This window comes from Furipterus horrens, unplaced genomic scaffold (genome assembly GCF_987537825.1).
Source record: "Furipterus horrens unplaced genomic scaffold, mFurHor1.1.pri manual_scaffold_2, whole genome shotgun sequence".
Lineage (NCBI taxonomy): Eukaryota > Metazoa > Chordata > Mammalia > Chiroptera > Furipteridae > Furipterus > Furipterus horrens.
This window is the reverse complement of record NW_028327172.1, coordinates 110,659,718-110,677,649: the sequence shown is the minus strand read 5'-3', so window position 1 is coordinate 110,677,649 and position 17,932 is coordinate 110,659,718. Positions and strand designations below refer to the sequence as shown.

Below are 17,932 nucleotides of genomic sequence, written 5' to 3'. Positions count from 1 at the left end.
CATACAAGTCCTGAAAGCACAGAATCCAAGACAAGTTGGACCCAAAGAGGCCCACACCTAGACACATCAAAATTAAAATGCCAAAGGTTAAAGACAAAGAACCTTAAAAGCAGCAAGAGAAAAGAAATTACCTTCAAAGAAGTTCTCATAAGACTGTCAGCTAATTTCTCAAAAGAAACTTTGCAGGCAAGATGGGACTGGCAAGAAGTACTCAAAAGTGATGAAAAGCAAGGACCTACAACCTAGATTACTCTATCCAGCAAAGCTATCATTTAGAATGAAAGGGCAGATGAAGTGCTTCCCAGACAAGGTAAAGCTAAAGGAGTTCATCATCACCAAGCCTTTATTATATGAAATGTTAAAGGGACACATCTAAGAAAAAGAAGAAGATCAAAACTATGAACAGTAAAATGTCAGCAAACTCATAATTATCAACAAATGAATTCAAAAACAAAAACAAACTAAACAAACAGCTAGAACAGGAGCAGAAGCATAGATATGGAGATCATGTGGAAGGTTATCAGTGGGGAGGAGAAAGGGAGTGAATGGGGGAAAGGATGCAGGAATCAAAAAGTGTAACTGGCAGGTACAAAATAGACAGAGGGACATTAAGAATAGTGAAGTAAGTGGAGAAGCCAAAGAACTTATATGCATGACCCATGGACATGAGCTAAGGATGGGAGTGGGTAGTGTTGAAGGGAAGGGAGGTACTGGGAAGAGGGGGGCAAAGGGGAAAAATTGGGACAACTCTAATAGCATAATCATTAAAATATACTTTTATAAAAAGAACTCCGTTCTCTCTCACTGTCTATTACTTTCCAGTCTTATTCTCTACTACATCCTCATTATTGGTCCTTCTATTTTTTTTATTGCTCCATGTACCCCAGAATCTACTGGGTTGGCCAAAAAGTTCATTTGTTTTTTTCCATAAGATGGCTCTAGTAGCACTTAGTTGTCTTTAATTTCATTTGAAATAAATTGTTAGATTGTATTGTGACAGCTGTCATATCAGCATGCATATAAAAAAAACTTATCAAAATTGGTTAATTTTTGTGTAGTCATTTTAATATTGAAGATGGAAGGAAATATTTAACATTTTCAGAATATTATGCTTTATTATTTCCAGAAAAGTAAAAATACAACTGAAATGCAAAAAAAAAAAAAAAAAAAAAAAAAGATTTGAGCAGCAGTGTATGGAGAAGATGCCGTGACTGATGAAATGTGTCAAAAGTGGTTTGCAAAGTTTTGTGCTGGAGATTTCTCGCTGGACAATGTTCCATGGTCAGATAGATCAGTTGAAGTTGGTGGTGATCAAATTGAGACATCAATTGAGAACAATCAACATTACACTACATGGGAGATAGCCAACATTCAGAATATCCAAATCAATAAAGTTATTGGTGAAAATTAAAAATGTACCTTTTATTTTACAGAAAAAAAATTTAGACTTTTTGGCCAACCCACTACCATTATCTCACCAATAATCTAAAACCATTTGCTTTATTAACCTTTTCTCATATGCTTAATTATCCATGGCTGTGTCTAATTTGTTTTTCTTTAAATTTATTTAGTAAATACTTATGTGACATGCATACAAAGGGGGACTCCCCCCCCAAACAGAATTATCTTCTAGAGGGTGAGCCCCTTGTAGTACAGGTTTCTCCTGCTGGGTGAGCGTTCTAGGAACCCAACTGCATCAGTGTACCAGTTGGCGTTGTTGTGAGAGGCTACGTTTGGCCTCAGTGAATATTTTTTGAAGATTCTTTCAATGCATTTGCCCATTTCATGATGGGTGACTTACAAGTGCACCTGCCCCACACTGTGCTGAGTGTTCAGCAATTTTTGACCAATAACAGCATGACCCCCATGCACCACCCTGCCTATCCACCTGATCTCATTCCAAGTGAATTTTTTTTTCCCCTGGATGAAAAAAGTCCTCAAAGAGAAATGTTTTGCTGATGTGGAAGAGGTAAAACAAAAAATGGCAGAAACACTAAAAGATATCAAAATGAATGAGCTGAAAAACTGTTTTGAGCAGTGGAAGAAAGTCTCAAAAGGTGACTGAAATTTAAACATGTAAGAATAAATACATATTTTTTAATAAATAAATTTTGAGGTCTTTTTTTTAGTCTCCCCTTATATAAGCTGTTTTACCTAACAACTTCATGATCTTTATTTTAATTCTCACAACAAAGCTATGAGGTGGACACAATCAGGATGTTCCCTGAAAGAGGAACTCATACCATCATACAGGTTTGTGACCCCCAACATGGACCACAAAAATATTGTTTTATTTTTTCTCTCCTTTTGGAATAATTTCTATGAAGAAATCAACTATCCTGCTGAGAAAGACAAAACTGTCCCATGAAGAGAGACTATGGGAGAAAACTGAGGCTACTAGCCCTCAGCCAGCAACCACTACCAGACAGGAGTTCAGCCTCCAGACTTTTGAGTTTTCCAGCTGAGACCTCAGACATCACTGAGTAAAGACAAGCCATTCTCACTAAGTCTTGTTCTAAACTTCTGACCAACAGAATTGGTAGGTTTTGGGGAATTTATTATGCAGTTAAAGTCACTGGAACACTACCAATAACAAGCTTATTGCTAAATCCAATGAACACCTCTCAAGACTTAATTTTACTTGATTATTTGAAATGTTTAACACAGTGATTAAATTCTCCATCTTGAAAGACTGGTTTTATTTGGTGTGTATTCTGGTGCATGCTATATATACATGGTACTTGAATACTGCTCATCACTCCTTATCAGTTATACTGAAAGTACCTCTACCCATTCCTTTCCTTAGGGCTCTGCCTTCAGCCCTCTCTGGGCCCATGGTCGTCAATTAGGAGTATGCAGTTTACAACAAAAACTGCATGCGATCTTACTTCTATGGCTTCAATAGTCTCCTGGTGCTATCTTCTAAATATATACTTAGCCCAGATGTCTCTCATGTGCTTCTGACAAAGATAGCGAACCAATAACAAGCATTAGAAATATCTCCTTGGATGTTTCACAGATACCTCAAACTCGACATGCACTGAAATAAATGTATCACCTTCCTCATCACACTTGCTCTTTCTTTTTAAAATTTTATCAGTAAAGGATATTAACATCTAATACAGCTAATTTCCCAATCCAGAATCTTAGGATAAAACTGCCTCATTTTCCTCCTTTAGTATCAATCACCATACCCTATATAATCAATTAAGTACTATTGACTCCAATTCATTGTGGAAGCCACATAAACTCTTTAGTTATTATGACACTCTTAAAATTTGACTCACTTTCTACATTGCCCTTTTCAATCTATTCTCCACATTATAAAAATATTTCTATAGTACAAATTTGAACATGCTTTTATTAATTTAATACCTGTCAATAGTAGATCATTTCCCTAAGAATCAAGTTCAAACTCTTGATAATATCAAATACACCTTCAGCCTCATCTTTACCAACTCTAGCTTGCATAATCAATCCCAATTTCTCTCTCGCTTCTTCATATTAAGTTCTTTCCTATCCATTTATACCTTCTTTTCCCCATCCCCTTCTTCAGCAAGCTCCTTAGTTAATTAATTTTATATTAGTTTATGTAGTCTAATTCAAAAGCCTTCTTTACCACATTAAGATATATTGAAACTTTTTATCCCTGTCTTCTCATAACGGTCTGCACTGAGATCTGTCACAGCACTTTCTACCCATAATTATAATTGTTTGTTTATATGTTTGTGTCCCATTAAACTTGTAGCTCAATGATGGCAAAAACTCTTTGTTCATAATTATATACCCAGTGCCTAGCAAAGTTCTATCTTAAACAAATAATGTGGATTAAATATCTACTGGCTTAGTAATTAATGAATTGACCAAAAAAGTCTGTGACAAATGTAACCTTAGATAGATCCCTTGATATGGAAAGGCAGAGGAAGATGTGTATTTAGCTTTACAAAGTAGATTAGACATGAGAAAATGGAGTTGAGTCTAGAAAAACCTTGTGATTAGTTCAGTAAGATGGGAAAGAATGAAATTTAATAAAAGATCCAATAGTAAATGTGAATAAAAAGTAAGACACTATTGAGAGTAGTAAATATTAAGACAAATGTATTATGTGTCTCCACTGTGACATAATTTTCTTCTTCAATACATGTGACGAGTTTGTAAAAAATTATTAGTTGCCTGAGTATTTTATTATTTCATTCTCCACGATGGCAGTAGTCAAAGAATTTACTCGTGCAAAGACTAGGGCAGCTTGAATAGTCAATACCCAACAAAGCCATTCTTTAGAATATAATAAAATTTAAGTTAAATCATTGTTAAGTATTATATATTAAAGTAAAATATAAAATACAATTTATTAGATTCTTAAAGTATTTTTCATTGTCAATGAGTATTTTTAATACATGAAATAATATCTCTAAACAAATAACATGTCCCAATACCTCTTGCCTATTTTAAATAATTAAACAGCATGTGCTCTGTTTGTAAGTAGTTTCATCTTAGTTAAGGCCATGTCTCAGAGTTTGGGGAGGATTTTGAGTTTCTTGTGAGCCTTACTTCATTTTTGGCTTTATGATGATATTGAACTTACATCAAAAGGTAATGAACTGTTTCTGTTGTTGTTGGAAACCTGCTGTTTCTGAGATCCACTAGGACAAAGTAGGAAATGTTCTAAGCATTGCTGTGAAGATATTTTTGGATACTTACTGATGTCAGATACACCACATTCTTAACCAAAATCATGGCAATTGAAACATGACATTAGTTTTTCATGTGAAAATGTATTTTTTCTCCTTACCTTGCTGTACAAAGGATCCATACACAAACCACATGGAGTTGTAGAGCGTAGTAGAAGTCATTGATCCCATTTGTAATCGTGGAGGATTAAGCCAATTCAAAAGGTAGACCAGAAGACCCACAAGAAGGACTGTGCCAGCAATGCAAGCCCAGAGAGAGAGATCAAATGGTGCAAGACAGGCAAACATATCCACTGTCTTTTCAGCCCTTCGAAGCAGTACTCCCACTGAGTAGTCCATGTAACGTGTTGTAAAGTCCACCACATTCTCACGATCTGGGGTGATGGTTAAAGCAGAAATCCCTATGTCGGCTCTCTGAGAAATTGAAGGAGAAAAGAATACATTAACAGTTTGAAAAACAAGTTGATTAGTGACACTTTAGCTTGTCTTGAGGAAAATAATAGATGCCTTGGGCAACATCTTAAGTCTTTTTTAATATAAACTGAAAAACACTGCAGAAACTTCCTAGAGGAGAGTTATGTGTGCAATTTTGTATTTCTTACTGAAAACCTTGCCTCATCAGACTCAGACAAATTACCTTGTTCATATTATCAGTGAAATAAGCATGTGAAATCAGTGAAGAATATTTTAGACACATGTAACACCTGGAGGAAATTGTCTTTTTTCTGGTGTCCTTTTATCAGAGTCTTCACTAATACAGTGGCAAAGACAAAACTTATTCTAAGGAATTCTTTCTGAGAAAATGTTCCTGAGCTATTCAATATGTCCTTAACATATTAAATAGTTTATTTAAACAACTCAATATAGCATTTTACCCTCTGTTTAGATTTCTCTGCATCGAAGTTTATATTACTGAGCTCTAAACATATGAGCTTGTTAGAGATTTCACATAGCACTCTTATGTCATATGCCAGAGGCGTCTGCCATGATTTTATTGGATAAACCTCAGGAACATTTTAATAAACAATTAAAAGTTAAGAGGACAGATAATTCTTCTTATAGTTGTAACCCTTCTTCTCAGTGTATGTCTCTTTAGATTGAGTGATAGCACACAAAACTACAGCATATGCTATTTTATTTATTTAAAGTACACAGCAGAATTGCAGTGAAAACACTAAAAAATGACTTCAAATTTAAATTCTATGATATGAGAAACATTTAAATATATAAAATATGGCATATTCTTTGAAATAATGATATGTGGCTGTGATTAAAGCTATGGGAAGATCCTTTCAGATAAATGCAAACAATAGTAAATTATTTGAACCTTTTCATTTTTTAAATTGTTTTATGAAACAATATAAAAACTGATTTTATTGCTTTTGGGGACAAAAATTAATGAAAAATAACATGCCTAGTATAATGCTAAACCAACTTAGATAAATATAGTTTCTGAAGCAATGGTACCAAAAATATTCTAGCTAAATTTAATATTTGTGTGTGTGCATGTATATGTACATATATACAGACACATTAAATTCTCACGGTTAATAGGTATAGGAGCCATATTAAATCTATGTTTTTCTTACTCCAAAGCTTGTGCTCATAACACTTTACCATATTGTAAGAAATTATTCCTTTTCCAAGTAACCCAAATTCTAGGTAGTTAAGATAACTGGTTTAAATATAATTTTTATCTTAAGAATCTCTGAAATGTTGCTTTCTAAAAATTGTACTATTTGCATTTCAACAAAGCCATATTAATATCACTACTATGAGTATAGAATTAACTGAGAAATATTAAGCTTAATAACTACATGAAAATGAACTTTCAGAAAAATAATTATTACTGCTTTCAAATTCATGTATTTATTTCTTATCACTAGATATTAGGAATCGGGTATTTTCAGATTGAAAATCTAACCTGGATCCTTAGCTCTTCAGTTCTATCTTTTCTGACCTTCAGTTTATCTATTTATGCAAATAAATGTAACTATGTTTAGTATGATTACTGTGAGCTGACTCATTTTATTTTAATCTTAATGGTGAATAAATAACTCTCCCAGAGTCAATTAGATTTCCAGAAGGTACATTTACTTTTTCAGAATGTGAAGGACTATGGATCAGTAATTTACTAATTGATGTATTGGTTAACCACAGCATTTTATGATTTTACTAAAGTGAGAAAATTCCACCTAAGGAGATATTTACTGACAGCATGTTGATTGAGTGCTTGTGAATGTTCATAAATACATTGTTGATAAATCATTAAGTGTTTTACATGGAAATGATTATGAATTGGAATTGTCACATACAGCTTTTCAAAATAGAGACCTGTAGTATCACAAAGTTAATTTATATAGTGGGATAAATAATGATATCTAGGGAACAATGTAGTTTTTTGGAAAAGGAATTAATTGTATATGCTAAAATGTTTATTAAATATAATTACTTGTCATATTTCTATGGATAACTTCCTAAATTCCAGTTCACTTTCAACACTTGCCTATTCTGTTCTCAAGGAGAAATTCCCAATCTCCCTGTGGAGGGCATAGCAGAATCATAGACTGGGCAATAGGAGGTTTACAGATGTTGAGTACATGAAACACAGAGTTTACTCTTGTACTATTACTTATTAATTATTGTATTATTTGCCATACAAATAACTGTAAACATACTTTTGTCCAACCTTGTTAATGGGATTTTCAAGCTACACAAATACATTTACATAGACACACCATTTACACACCTCTCTGAGATTTGTATACACTTTTCTAAGTGCCTCACTCCTTCCTTCAGAAACTATTATATAGAAGACCACTATATTTGATATGAGCATGTGATAGTCCTTACTTGCATTAGAGAAGCTGTACTGAAGCAGAAAATAACCCCAAAACTACTGATTCCGGAAGATCACCCCAAAACTTCTTGAATATTTCAAAACAACTAGAGATGATTAGAGACAGTCATTCACACATGCCCCTCCTCTCTTTAGTCATCTAGGTATCTTGCTATCTTTCTTATGTATGTATGTATGTATGTATGCATGTATGTGTGTCAGCTCACTTGTCCAGGTTTCAGCAATGACTTCTCAAATCTGTACCCTCTTGAATCTTATAACGTTATTACTCCCCCCCTAACTTTTGGAAGATGACCTCCACTGCTATTTTGCAGAGAACATAGAAGGCAGATTAAAATTCACACTTAATTTTACCTCTCAATCTATATACCCACCCAGCCTATTCTGTTTAACCTCTATTTACAACAGAGGAGCTGTCTTCCTTCCTCTTGGAGACCAACCCTCTATCAGTAAACTTAGCAACAAACCTCTTCCCTTTCACATATTTAAATGCCTGTCTTTTATGTATTCAACACCATCTTATATTTCCTGTGAAAAGATTATTTAACTTTTGCTCATTAGAATAAAAACAAAGAAAGAAAAGCCTTTCATTTTTTTTAAAGGATTTTTATGTTTTCAACTTTATTGAGGTATAGCAAACAAATGAAATGGTGAGATATTGAAAATGTACAATATTATGATTTGGTAAATGTCTGTGTCATGAAAAGATTCCCCCATCAAGTTAGCTGGCACATCGGATCATACGTGGTTTTCAGTTGCTTAAATGATTTCTTTCATCCACAATATTTGAATGCATAGTTCACAGTTCACTTAAAATACCCCTAATTTAAAAAGATCAGAATCCTAATACAGCAATCCATTCAATATACAACTTATTTCCATTTCATGTATAACAGTTACCTATTAAGCAAGTTTAAATTGGGAAATAAAATTACTGAGCAAAACCCCACCGTGGGTCCAACTTCCAGGAACATGAATAAGCCCTTGGTGGACCTTATTACATTTTTATGTGTACAAATAATTAATCATAAAATTATAGATTATAATAGTTCAGAATTACCCTGGCTGGTTTGGCTCAGTGGATTGAGGGTCGGCCTGTGAGCTAAGTGTCGCTGGTTCGATCTTCCAGTCAGGGCACATCAGAGAAGGAAAACTCTGATTCCAAAAAACCTCTGCTGCCTTGCGGCATACCTCTTCAGGGGAAAGGCTAAGGGAGTAAACCCCGACAGAAAATCTGGAGCCGGAGTCCCTAAGGCGGTTTGACGTTGTAGTCAACACCGGCAACTCCTGCGGCGCACCTGAAGCCAAGCTGTATTGACTCCGTCTTTCCCTTGGATCCTTCAGCTGCGAAGAGAGGGGGGGGTCTGCTGCATGGGCAACAGCAGACCCTCCATATCACCCTGCCCAGGCTCTGTAGCTTCAGCTTCACTGGAGAGGATACTCCAGCGCCATCGCAAGATGTCGATTCAACACGGGAGGAGACAGATACCATGTCACTCCCGAGTTGGACTGCACAGCCATTCTTGGCGGTGCAGATAGACTCTTAAGAAGCTACACCATCGTCTCTCGAGACGGACGGCTGCCGATGAGTTCAGAATTATGTTACAAAGAACAATTCTTTTACTGATTTTCAGAATCAAGTCTTAGTCTTTTTTTTGTTTTTTTTAAAATTTTATTTTTTGGTTATTCAATTACAGTTGTCCCATTTTTCCCCCATTGCTCCCCCCTCCCAGCCCATCCCTTCTCCCACAATTATATCCCTCCCCATTGTCCATGTCCATGAGTCATTCATACATGTTCCTTGACTAGACCCTTCCCTTACTTATCCATCTTCTCTCCCTCCCCCTCCCCCCTACTGACTACTATTCTAGTCTTTGCCTATTTAGTTCGTTGGTTTGTGTTGCTCTTTAGTTTCCTGTATTAGGTGATATCATATGGTATTTTGCTTTCTTTGCCTGGCTTATTTCACTAAGCATAATTCTCTCTAGTTCCATCCATGTTGTCGCAAATACTATGTAGCAGAAAGAAAGAAGGAACTCCTGCCATTTGCGAAAAGCCTTTCATTTTATTCTCTACGGTCTGATTCCCATTACTTCCCATTCTCTCTTCCATTTTCATAGTCAGTTAAAATTGCCTCTATTTCCACACCTCTCAGTCACACTGGGAAGACCCTGTGTACCCATATTGTTGAGTACTTTTGGACAGAGCACACCTCAATCTTTACATTGCTCAATCAAATAGACATAATTTAGTGTTCATTGGTTTAGGCCTCTTGACAACATTTGACAGTGATGATTGCTCCCTCCATCATAAACACACTTTTCTTTGGATTTCATGACATGACATAAGCTTCTTTCTCAGTTCCCTTTTTCAGCTCGTGTTGAAAATCCTCTGGAAATATACCCTTTTCTCCTTCAAGATCTCCTGCCCAGACAATCCCATTCATGTCCACCACATCCAGGGTTTCCATCTACATACAGATTTACACATTCATAGTTCAAGCTGAGTGTAGGAGTCAAGACTGATTTATGCAACAACATAATTGTAATTTCTATTAGATGTCTCAACAACATCTCACATTTAACACAGCCAACACTATATTCATGATATTGAACTCTAACCAGTACTCTTCCAATGTCTCTGGTCTTGTTAATATCTTTCTACTTAAGTCTTAAAACATGATGGCCTCATTATCTTTCTCAGTCTTATGCCCCCTATCTTGTCTGTTCCTATTTATTTAAGCTCCTGGGAATCCTAATATTCCTTCACTTCTCTACTATTTATAGCTCTCATCACTGCTTTCCTGGGCTCCTTACAAGTCTACCTGAAATCTGTCTTTCCTCTTCTTCAATATCCTTTTGCAGCAGAAGTAACCATTTTGTAGAGGAAGTCTGAACTGTTCCCTGCCACAGTTGGAAGATTTTCCATAGAATTGCATTGCTCTGTAGGAAAAAGATGAAAATCTTTAACATAGTCTAGACATCTTAAGCCACACTGTGCCACACCTACTTCATCATATTCATACTGAAACATTTTCTTTTCAAGATCTTTTCCTGATGCATATCCTCAGTACATGCTGCTCCCACTGTCTGGGTTGACTCTCCCAAAGTTTCAAGTGAAAATTTGATCAAACTTTATAATATAATATAATATAATATATTCAAGTAATACATGCACAGATAAAGCTTTTAAGTCTTTCTAGAGACTGCAGAAATTTTTAAGCAACAACTTTTTTGTCACCTTCAAATTTTCAGTACATAGTAGGCACTCAGTATGTGTTTATTGATTATGATGGTACTCTAATAAATTTAATCATTTTCCCTTGATGTATTTTTAGAATTTTCCTTTTCATTCCTATAATAATCAATAGATGTTTGATCTTGAAATTTAGATTACATTCAATTAAAAAGTGTTTCTTGGACCTTGCCATATTATTCCTAGAAATTAATACTTTTCACTGTTCAATAGTTTTAGCTCTGACACCACAAAAGTGACAAAAACAGGATTATTAGTTTAGTTTCTATGTTGTCATTCTTAGTCTTATCTCTCAGCCTCTTTCCAGAAACCACATGTCATCCCTCTAGCTCTCTCTTCACAAGCCACCTCTAACCCCCCTGCCATGCCCTTTCACATAATCTCACTTTAATTTCCTTCCAGGAACAGTTTAGTTTTCACTGGTCTCCAAACTCCAGCTTTTTTCTTCTAGTCTAAGTGTATATATATATACAATATTTTCCCCTTTTCTTGTATTTTTGTCTGAGTTCATGATATTTCCCCCAGAGCATACCATTATCCTTCCATTTTCTGTATTCCAGTGTCTGTCATACAGTACTTATCCCATAAATATCTGTTTTATTTTCTCAAACTTCTTGAGACAGGAGATTTATTTTCACAGTCTTCTTTCCCCCTAAGTATTTTTCACACTGCTTTGTCCACAGTAAATTTCAAAAAAAAGGTTTGTTGACTTATTGGCTCTTTTCTGTGTGTTAAAAAAAATAGATGTTTTTATACAACCCTAAATTTTGGCAGAAAAGGAATAGATTTCAGGCTGTACACTGTCTGAAAGTCTCTATTACTGTGAAGTCATTAACTTCACAAATTTTTTTCTATCTCAAACTGTTAGCCAGTCCCTCTGATTTTAGAGGTCTAGGTCTTAATGTTTTCAGCTCACATATGCGGACACACCTCCACATGTTATCTGCAGGACCCTGTACAATAAATATTACTACCCTCTGGTACTGAGAACAGATCTGAGACTCAGAGAAGGGAAATAACACCCCCATGGTTATAGATGAACAGATCGTGGAGTTGGCCCTGCCCACCATATAGTGCTTGCTAAGTATGATAAACTCTTTTGCTTTTATGGTTTCTTTATAATCTCTTGCTCCTAACTAATTAACCAGTGTTTATTCATTGCTCCATTATTTTTTCAATTGGTATGTGTATACTTCTTTAAATCTTACTCTTATTTTTCTGATTTCTGATTTGCCCTTAAGCAATGCTCATACAGAGGAAGCAGTTAGGAGAAAGAGATGAACAGACATATTGGTAGGTGTACATGTGTATGAATGAGCATGGAAGGCATTGTAGGCAATTATAAAAATTTTCATAATTCTCACTGAAAAAGGTGGAAACTCTCAGAGTTTTAAGGAAGGTGTGGTATAATCCAACTTGCATTTTTCTATAATCACTATGACAGTTCTGCTGAGAATAGATCATAGAAGGAAGAGCAATGACATGGTGAATACTTAGAGATTATGGAAGTAGTCTGAAACAAAGAAAGTGGGGGGCTTTGCACTAGTGAGTAGTCATGGTGTGGTGAGAAGTGATCATATTTAGGATATATTCCTACTTCATAGCCAGATAAATTTGTTGATGCAGAGGGTATCAAGTATAATAGAGAAAAGATGACTCAGGGATAACTCAAAGGTTTTGGACTGAGTAACTTGAAGACAGAATTTGCTGTAAACTGTGACAGGGAAGGCTGTGGATAGGGTAGGTTGTGAACTGGTAGTGAAATCAAAATTCCATTTTGGTGTTATTTTACGGTGCTTATTAGACATCTGTACAAATATTGAGTAAGTAGTGAGAAATACGTCTGCAGTTCAGGTAAGAGGTCTGGGCTGAAAAAGCAAATTTGAAAAGTGGTCTGCTTAAAGATAATAATTAAATGCTTGAGACTGGAAGAAAGTGTTGGGTGTAAGTCTCTCTCTCTCTCTGTCCCTCTTTCTCTCTTCCTCCCTCTCTCTTTCTCCCCTTCCCTCCCTTCCTCTCTCCCCAATTCCTCCCAACCTCTTTTCTCACTTTCTAGCTCTTGGAGAGCAAGAACTCCATGTTCTATGTTTTGTGTAACCCCCACAATGCCAGCCACACATTAGGCCCTGATAAATGCTTACTGAATGCCAAGTAGGAAGTAAGCTACAAGTTACTTATAAATTGAAATAGTTCAGGCATTACCCTGCAACACTATAAGGGATTTGAAAATAACACCATTTCTGCAATTCCCAAGAGGAAATGATACCATCATCAAAGAAAAGGACCATCAGAAAGAAGAGGTTTTAGTCATTAGAGACTTTTTCAACTTTTTGAGAAGTCATCTTAAGGCTGATTGTGTACAGAACACATAGGAGCAATCTCTGCAAATCCACGTTTCAATAAAATGCAAACCAAGGATAATGACTAGACCTGAGTGAATTTTTATTTTCATTAGAGTAAAATTTTCAATCACCTTAGAATTCACTTAAGATTGCTATTATAGATGTTTTTATAGCTCCACAGCAGGGGTGGGAGGATATAAGTTCTTTGTAAATGAGAGAGAACTATCTTCCAGAAACAGATAGTCTCTAGGTGAAGTGAATCTATACTGGCTGTACTCCTAGTGATTCTATGAAGTATTAAGTGAAATATAACTTCAGTTACATTCAGATGACCTTGGTTGGGAGCTTCTGTAGATACCATTACCCCTTCCTTGATATTGGTGAGTTTTGTTAGGAGCTCAGTTGTTTATTTTTTATTAGGGAATCTTTACTTATTTTAAGTAAACTATAAACAAGTTACAAAGAAAAAATCAGAATCATTATGACGTAAAACAATAGAAATCAGAAATATTCAAATGACAGGCAAGAGTAGACTCATAATTATCTTTCAGGGTATGGCTCTATTTCTAAATATTCATTTTGATACTTGTATGTGAACTTAAATCAAATTCTTCAAATGGAGTTGGTACATTCACTGCTAGATGTTCATGAATACTTAAGATTCCAAATATGGTTCTGATGTTGTAGTAAAAGATGTTGTTATTCCTTTTCAATATTAAGGATAACCTTGGTATTGAGCAGTTAAGGTACTCAACATTACAAAAGTACAGAAAAAGAGGGGCTGCCTTCTCTATTGCATGAACTACCTTCCTAGACCATGATACATTCTTAGTATCCTCTTTCACTTGTAGCATACTTCTCTGTTTACAATTTCCAAAACAACATATGCTATTATTTTGTGAAATGAGCACCCTTAATAAAAATGGCCAATCAATTTAAACACAATTCCCTAAGACTTTTATTCACAGGTACAGAAAGAATGTCATAGTTCACATGCTCTTTAAAAGTTACTTAGGGAGATCCAAGGTGGTGGGGAATAAGGGGAAGCTACTCTAATCTCCTCCCACAACCAATCTAAAATACAACTAAATTGTAGAGAAATCATTTTAAATAACCACCAGAACACTTGCTGGAGAGAAGTCTTGTAACCAAGAACAGACAGGAGAAACTCCTTTATCACAATGTCACTGGTAGGGAGTGCAGAGGTGGTATGAGAGGGCTGGCTGGACTCCCACAAGTGGCAGCTGAAGTTCTAGAGGGATATTTCAGTGACCAAGAATTTCCCCTGAGAACTGTGGGGTCTAAATCCCAAGTTGGGCTCCTCAGCCTACAGCACCAGAGCTGGAAAGAAGCCCAGGTAACATCCAGCTGTGAAAAGCAGCAGGGTTTCTATCTGTCAAGGAGAGATGGCTGGAGATTCAGAGAGCCTCTTAAAGGGTCAACACAAAAAATTTCATGTGCAGCTACATACCCTGGCCTCTGGCAGAGGGAGAGCATAGTGGACTAGAGATGTTTGAGGAGAGTCTGGAGTTGGTGGTTCTGTAGAAAGAACTAGAGGAACAGCTGCCATCATCCCTGTGCTGAGTCATTGCCCATACGTTAGGAGCCATCTTTCTCAGCCAGAGCACTCCTTCCCAAGTGGCATCAGCCTGAGTAGAAGCAATAGCCCTGCCCACAGGAATTACTCTGCCACACCCTGTGGTGCTTAAGTCAGGCTGCTGATTATAGCTTAAGGCTATATTATTGATCAGTTTAACAACTAAAGCAGAAAATACAAAGAAGCTGCAAAAATGGGAAGACAAAGAAACAGATCCCAAATGAAAGAAGTAGAGAATTCTCCAGAAGAAGCACTAGATGAACTGGAATCAAGCAATTTATCAGGTACAGTTTAGAGTAATGATTTTAAGGATAATCAATAACATGAAAAAAAAGACATAGAAACCATAAAAAAGGACCAGTTATAAATAAAGAATGCAATATCTGAAATAAATAATACACTGGAAGGAATAATCAGTAGGTTAGATGAAGCAGAGGATCAAATCAGTGATTTGGAACACAAGGTAGAATAAAACACCCAGGCAGAACATCAAAAAGGAAAAATAATTTAAAAAAAATGAGGATAGCTTAAGAAACATTTTGTACAACATGAAGTGTAACATGATCCACATCATGGGAATACCAGAAGGAGAAGAGAGTGAGTGAGGGATTGAGAACCTATTTGAAAAAATAATGACTGGAAACTTCCATATTCTTGTGAAGGAAAAAGACAGAGAAGTCCAGGAAGTTTAGAGTCCCCAAAAAGTTGGAACCAAAGAGGCTCATACTGAGAAACATCATAATTTAAATGATAAGGCTTAAAAAGAAGGAGAGAATCCTAAAGGCCACAGAGAATAGCAGATAGTTACCTACAAGGGAGCACCAATTAGACTGTCATGTGACTTCTCAATAGAAACATTTCAGTTCAGAAGGAAGTGGCATGAAATATTCAAGGTGTTGAAAAGCAAGGACCTACAACTAAGGCTACTTAACCCAGCAAGGCCATCATTTAAAATCGAAGAAGAAATAAGGACATTCCCAGACAAGAAAAAATTAAAGGTGTTTAACACCAAGCCAGTATTGCAACAAATGTTAAGGTGCTTGCTTTAAGAAGAAGGAAAAGAAAAAGAGAAAGAAAAAGAAAAAAAGAAAACACAGAGGAAAATAGTCTAACAATAAAATTGTAGTAAATACATACCTATAAATAATCACCTTAAATCTAAATGGCTTAAATGCTCCCACCAAAAGATATAGGGTAGCTAGATGGATAAGAAAACAAGACCCATATATATGCTGCCTCCAAGAGACCCATCTCAGATCAAAAGATATACACAGACTAAAAGTAAAGTGATGGAAAAATATATTCATGCAAATGAAAAGAAAACAAACAAACAAAAAAGCTGGGGAAGCAATACTTATATCTGACAAAATTGGCTTTAAAACCAAGGCTATGGTAAGAGACTACAAAGTACACTACATAATAATAAAGGGAACAATCCAACAAGAGGATATAACCCTAGTAACATTTATGCACCCAACACAGGAGCCCCTAAATATGTGAAGCAAAACTTGATGAACATAAAGGGAGAGAGCAACAGAAATACAGTCATAGTTGGGGATTTTAACACCCTATTGACTTCAGTTGATAATCCTGCAGACAGAAAATCAACAAGGAGCCAGAAGTGTTAAATAACACACTAGATCAAACTGATTTAATTGATGTTTGCACAGCATTTCATCCGAAAGTAGTAGCATATACAAAATTTTCAAATGCACATGGAATATTTTCTAGGATAGACCACACGTTAGGACACAAAATAAGTCTCAATACATTTAAGAGGATTGAAATTATATCAAGCATCTTCTCTGACCACAATGTTGTGAAACCAGAAATCAATCACAAGAAAAACACTGAAAAACATGCAGAGACATGGAAGCTAAATAACATGTTATTCAACAACAAATGGGTCAACAACAAGATCAAGGAAGAAATCAAAACATACCTTGAAACAAATGAAAATGAGGACACAACAATCCAAAATCTGTAGGACACTGGGAAAGCAATCCTAAGCAGGAAATTCATAGCATTATAGGCCTATCTCAAAAATAAAAAAGAAAAGGCTCAAATAAACAATCTAACCTCATACTTAAAAAAATGTGAAAGAAACAACAAACAAAGCCAAAGTTAGTAGAAGGAAGGAAATAATAAGAGCAGAGCATAAATAAGCAAAATGGAGTCTAAAAAACAATGATACAAAAGATGAATGAATCCAAGAGCTGGTTCTTTGAAAAGATAAACAAGATTCAAAAACCTTTAACCAGACTCATCAAGAAAAAAAGAGAAAGAACCCACATAAGTAAAATCAGAAATGAAAGAAGAGAAATACAGTATTCCCTTACAACAATCCAAAATCTGTAGGACACTGGGAAAGCAATCCTAAGCAGGAAATTCATAGCATTATAGGCCTATCTCAAAAATAAAAAAGAAAAGGCTCAAATAAACAATCTAACCTCATACTTAAAAAAATGTGAAAGAAACAACAAACAAAGCCAAAGTTAGTAGAAGGAAGGAAATAATAAGAGCAGAGCATAAATAAGCAAAATGGAGTCTAAAAAACAATGATACAAAAGATGAATGAATCCAAGAGCTGGTTCTTTGAAAAGATAAACAAGATTCAAAAACCTTTAACCAGACTCATCAAGAAAAAAAGAGAAAGAACCCACATAAGTAAAATCAGAAATGAAAGAAGAGAAATACAGTATTCCCTTACTTATCACTGGTATTATGTTCTAGACACACACACACACACACACACACACACACACACACACACACACACACACACACTATGAAAGGGAAAATCCATGAAGTAGGAACCTTACATTTATTTTAGTATTTATATATTTTTAAGGCTTTACAAACCCTTCCCACACACTTATAAACCATTCCCAGTCCATTATTAACCTTTCCCACTTCCCTATTAACCTTTTCTTAAACATATTCAACACTCTTAAACCTATGTAACTTTAACAACATATGTATACAGTACTGCAAAATCCCACAATATAGCAAAAAATCCATGATAAATAATTAAATATAATATTTTTAAAAATCCCACGATACAGTGAGGCTGCGATAAGGGAACTGCAATACAGAGAGGGACTACTGTAATATCTGGCACCCAAGAAATACAAGGGATTGTAAGAAAATATTATGAACTTCTATATGCCAAACAAACTAGACAACC

The 17,932-nt window shown here is 35.5% G+C and overlaps 1 protein-coding gene across 1 annotated transcript in view; it reads right to left on the bottom strand.

The window, feature by feature from the left end:
- The window catches only part of LOC150019284 (glutamate receptor ionotropic, delta-2), a 388,160-nt gene that overhangs the window by 329,156 nt on the left and 41,072 nt on the right, over positions 1–17,932 (bottom strand). Inside the window, exon 3 of the mRNA XM_090267947.1 lies at positions 4,793–5,105. Within this exon, the coding sequence (XP_090124073.1) occupies positions 4,793–5,105 (313 nt within the window). The remainder of the gene's footprint in view (positions 1–4,792; positions 5,106–17,932) is intronic.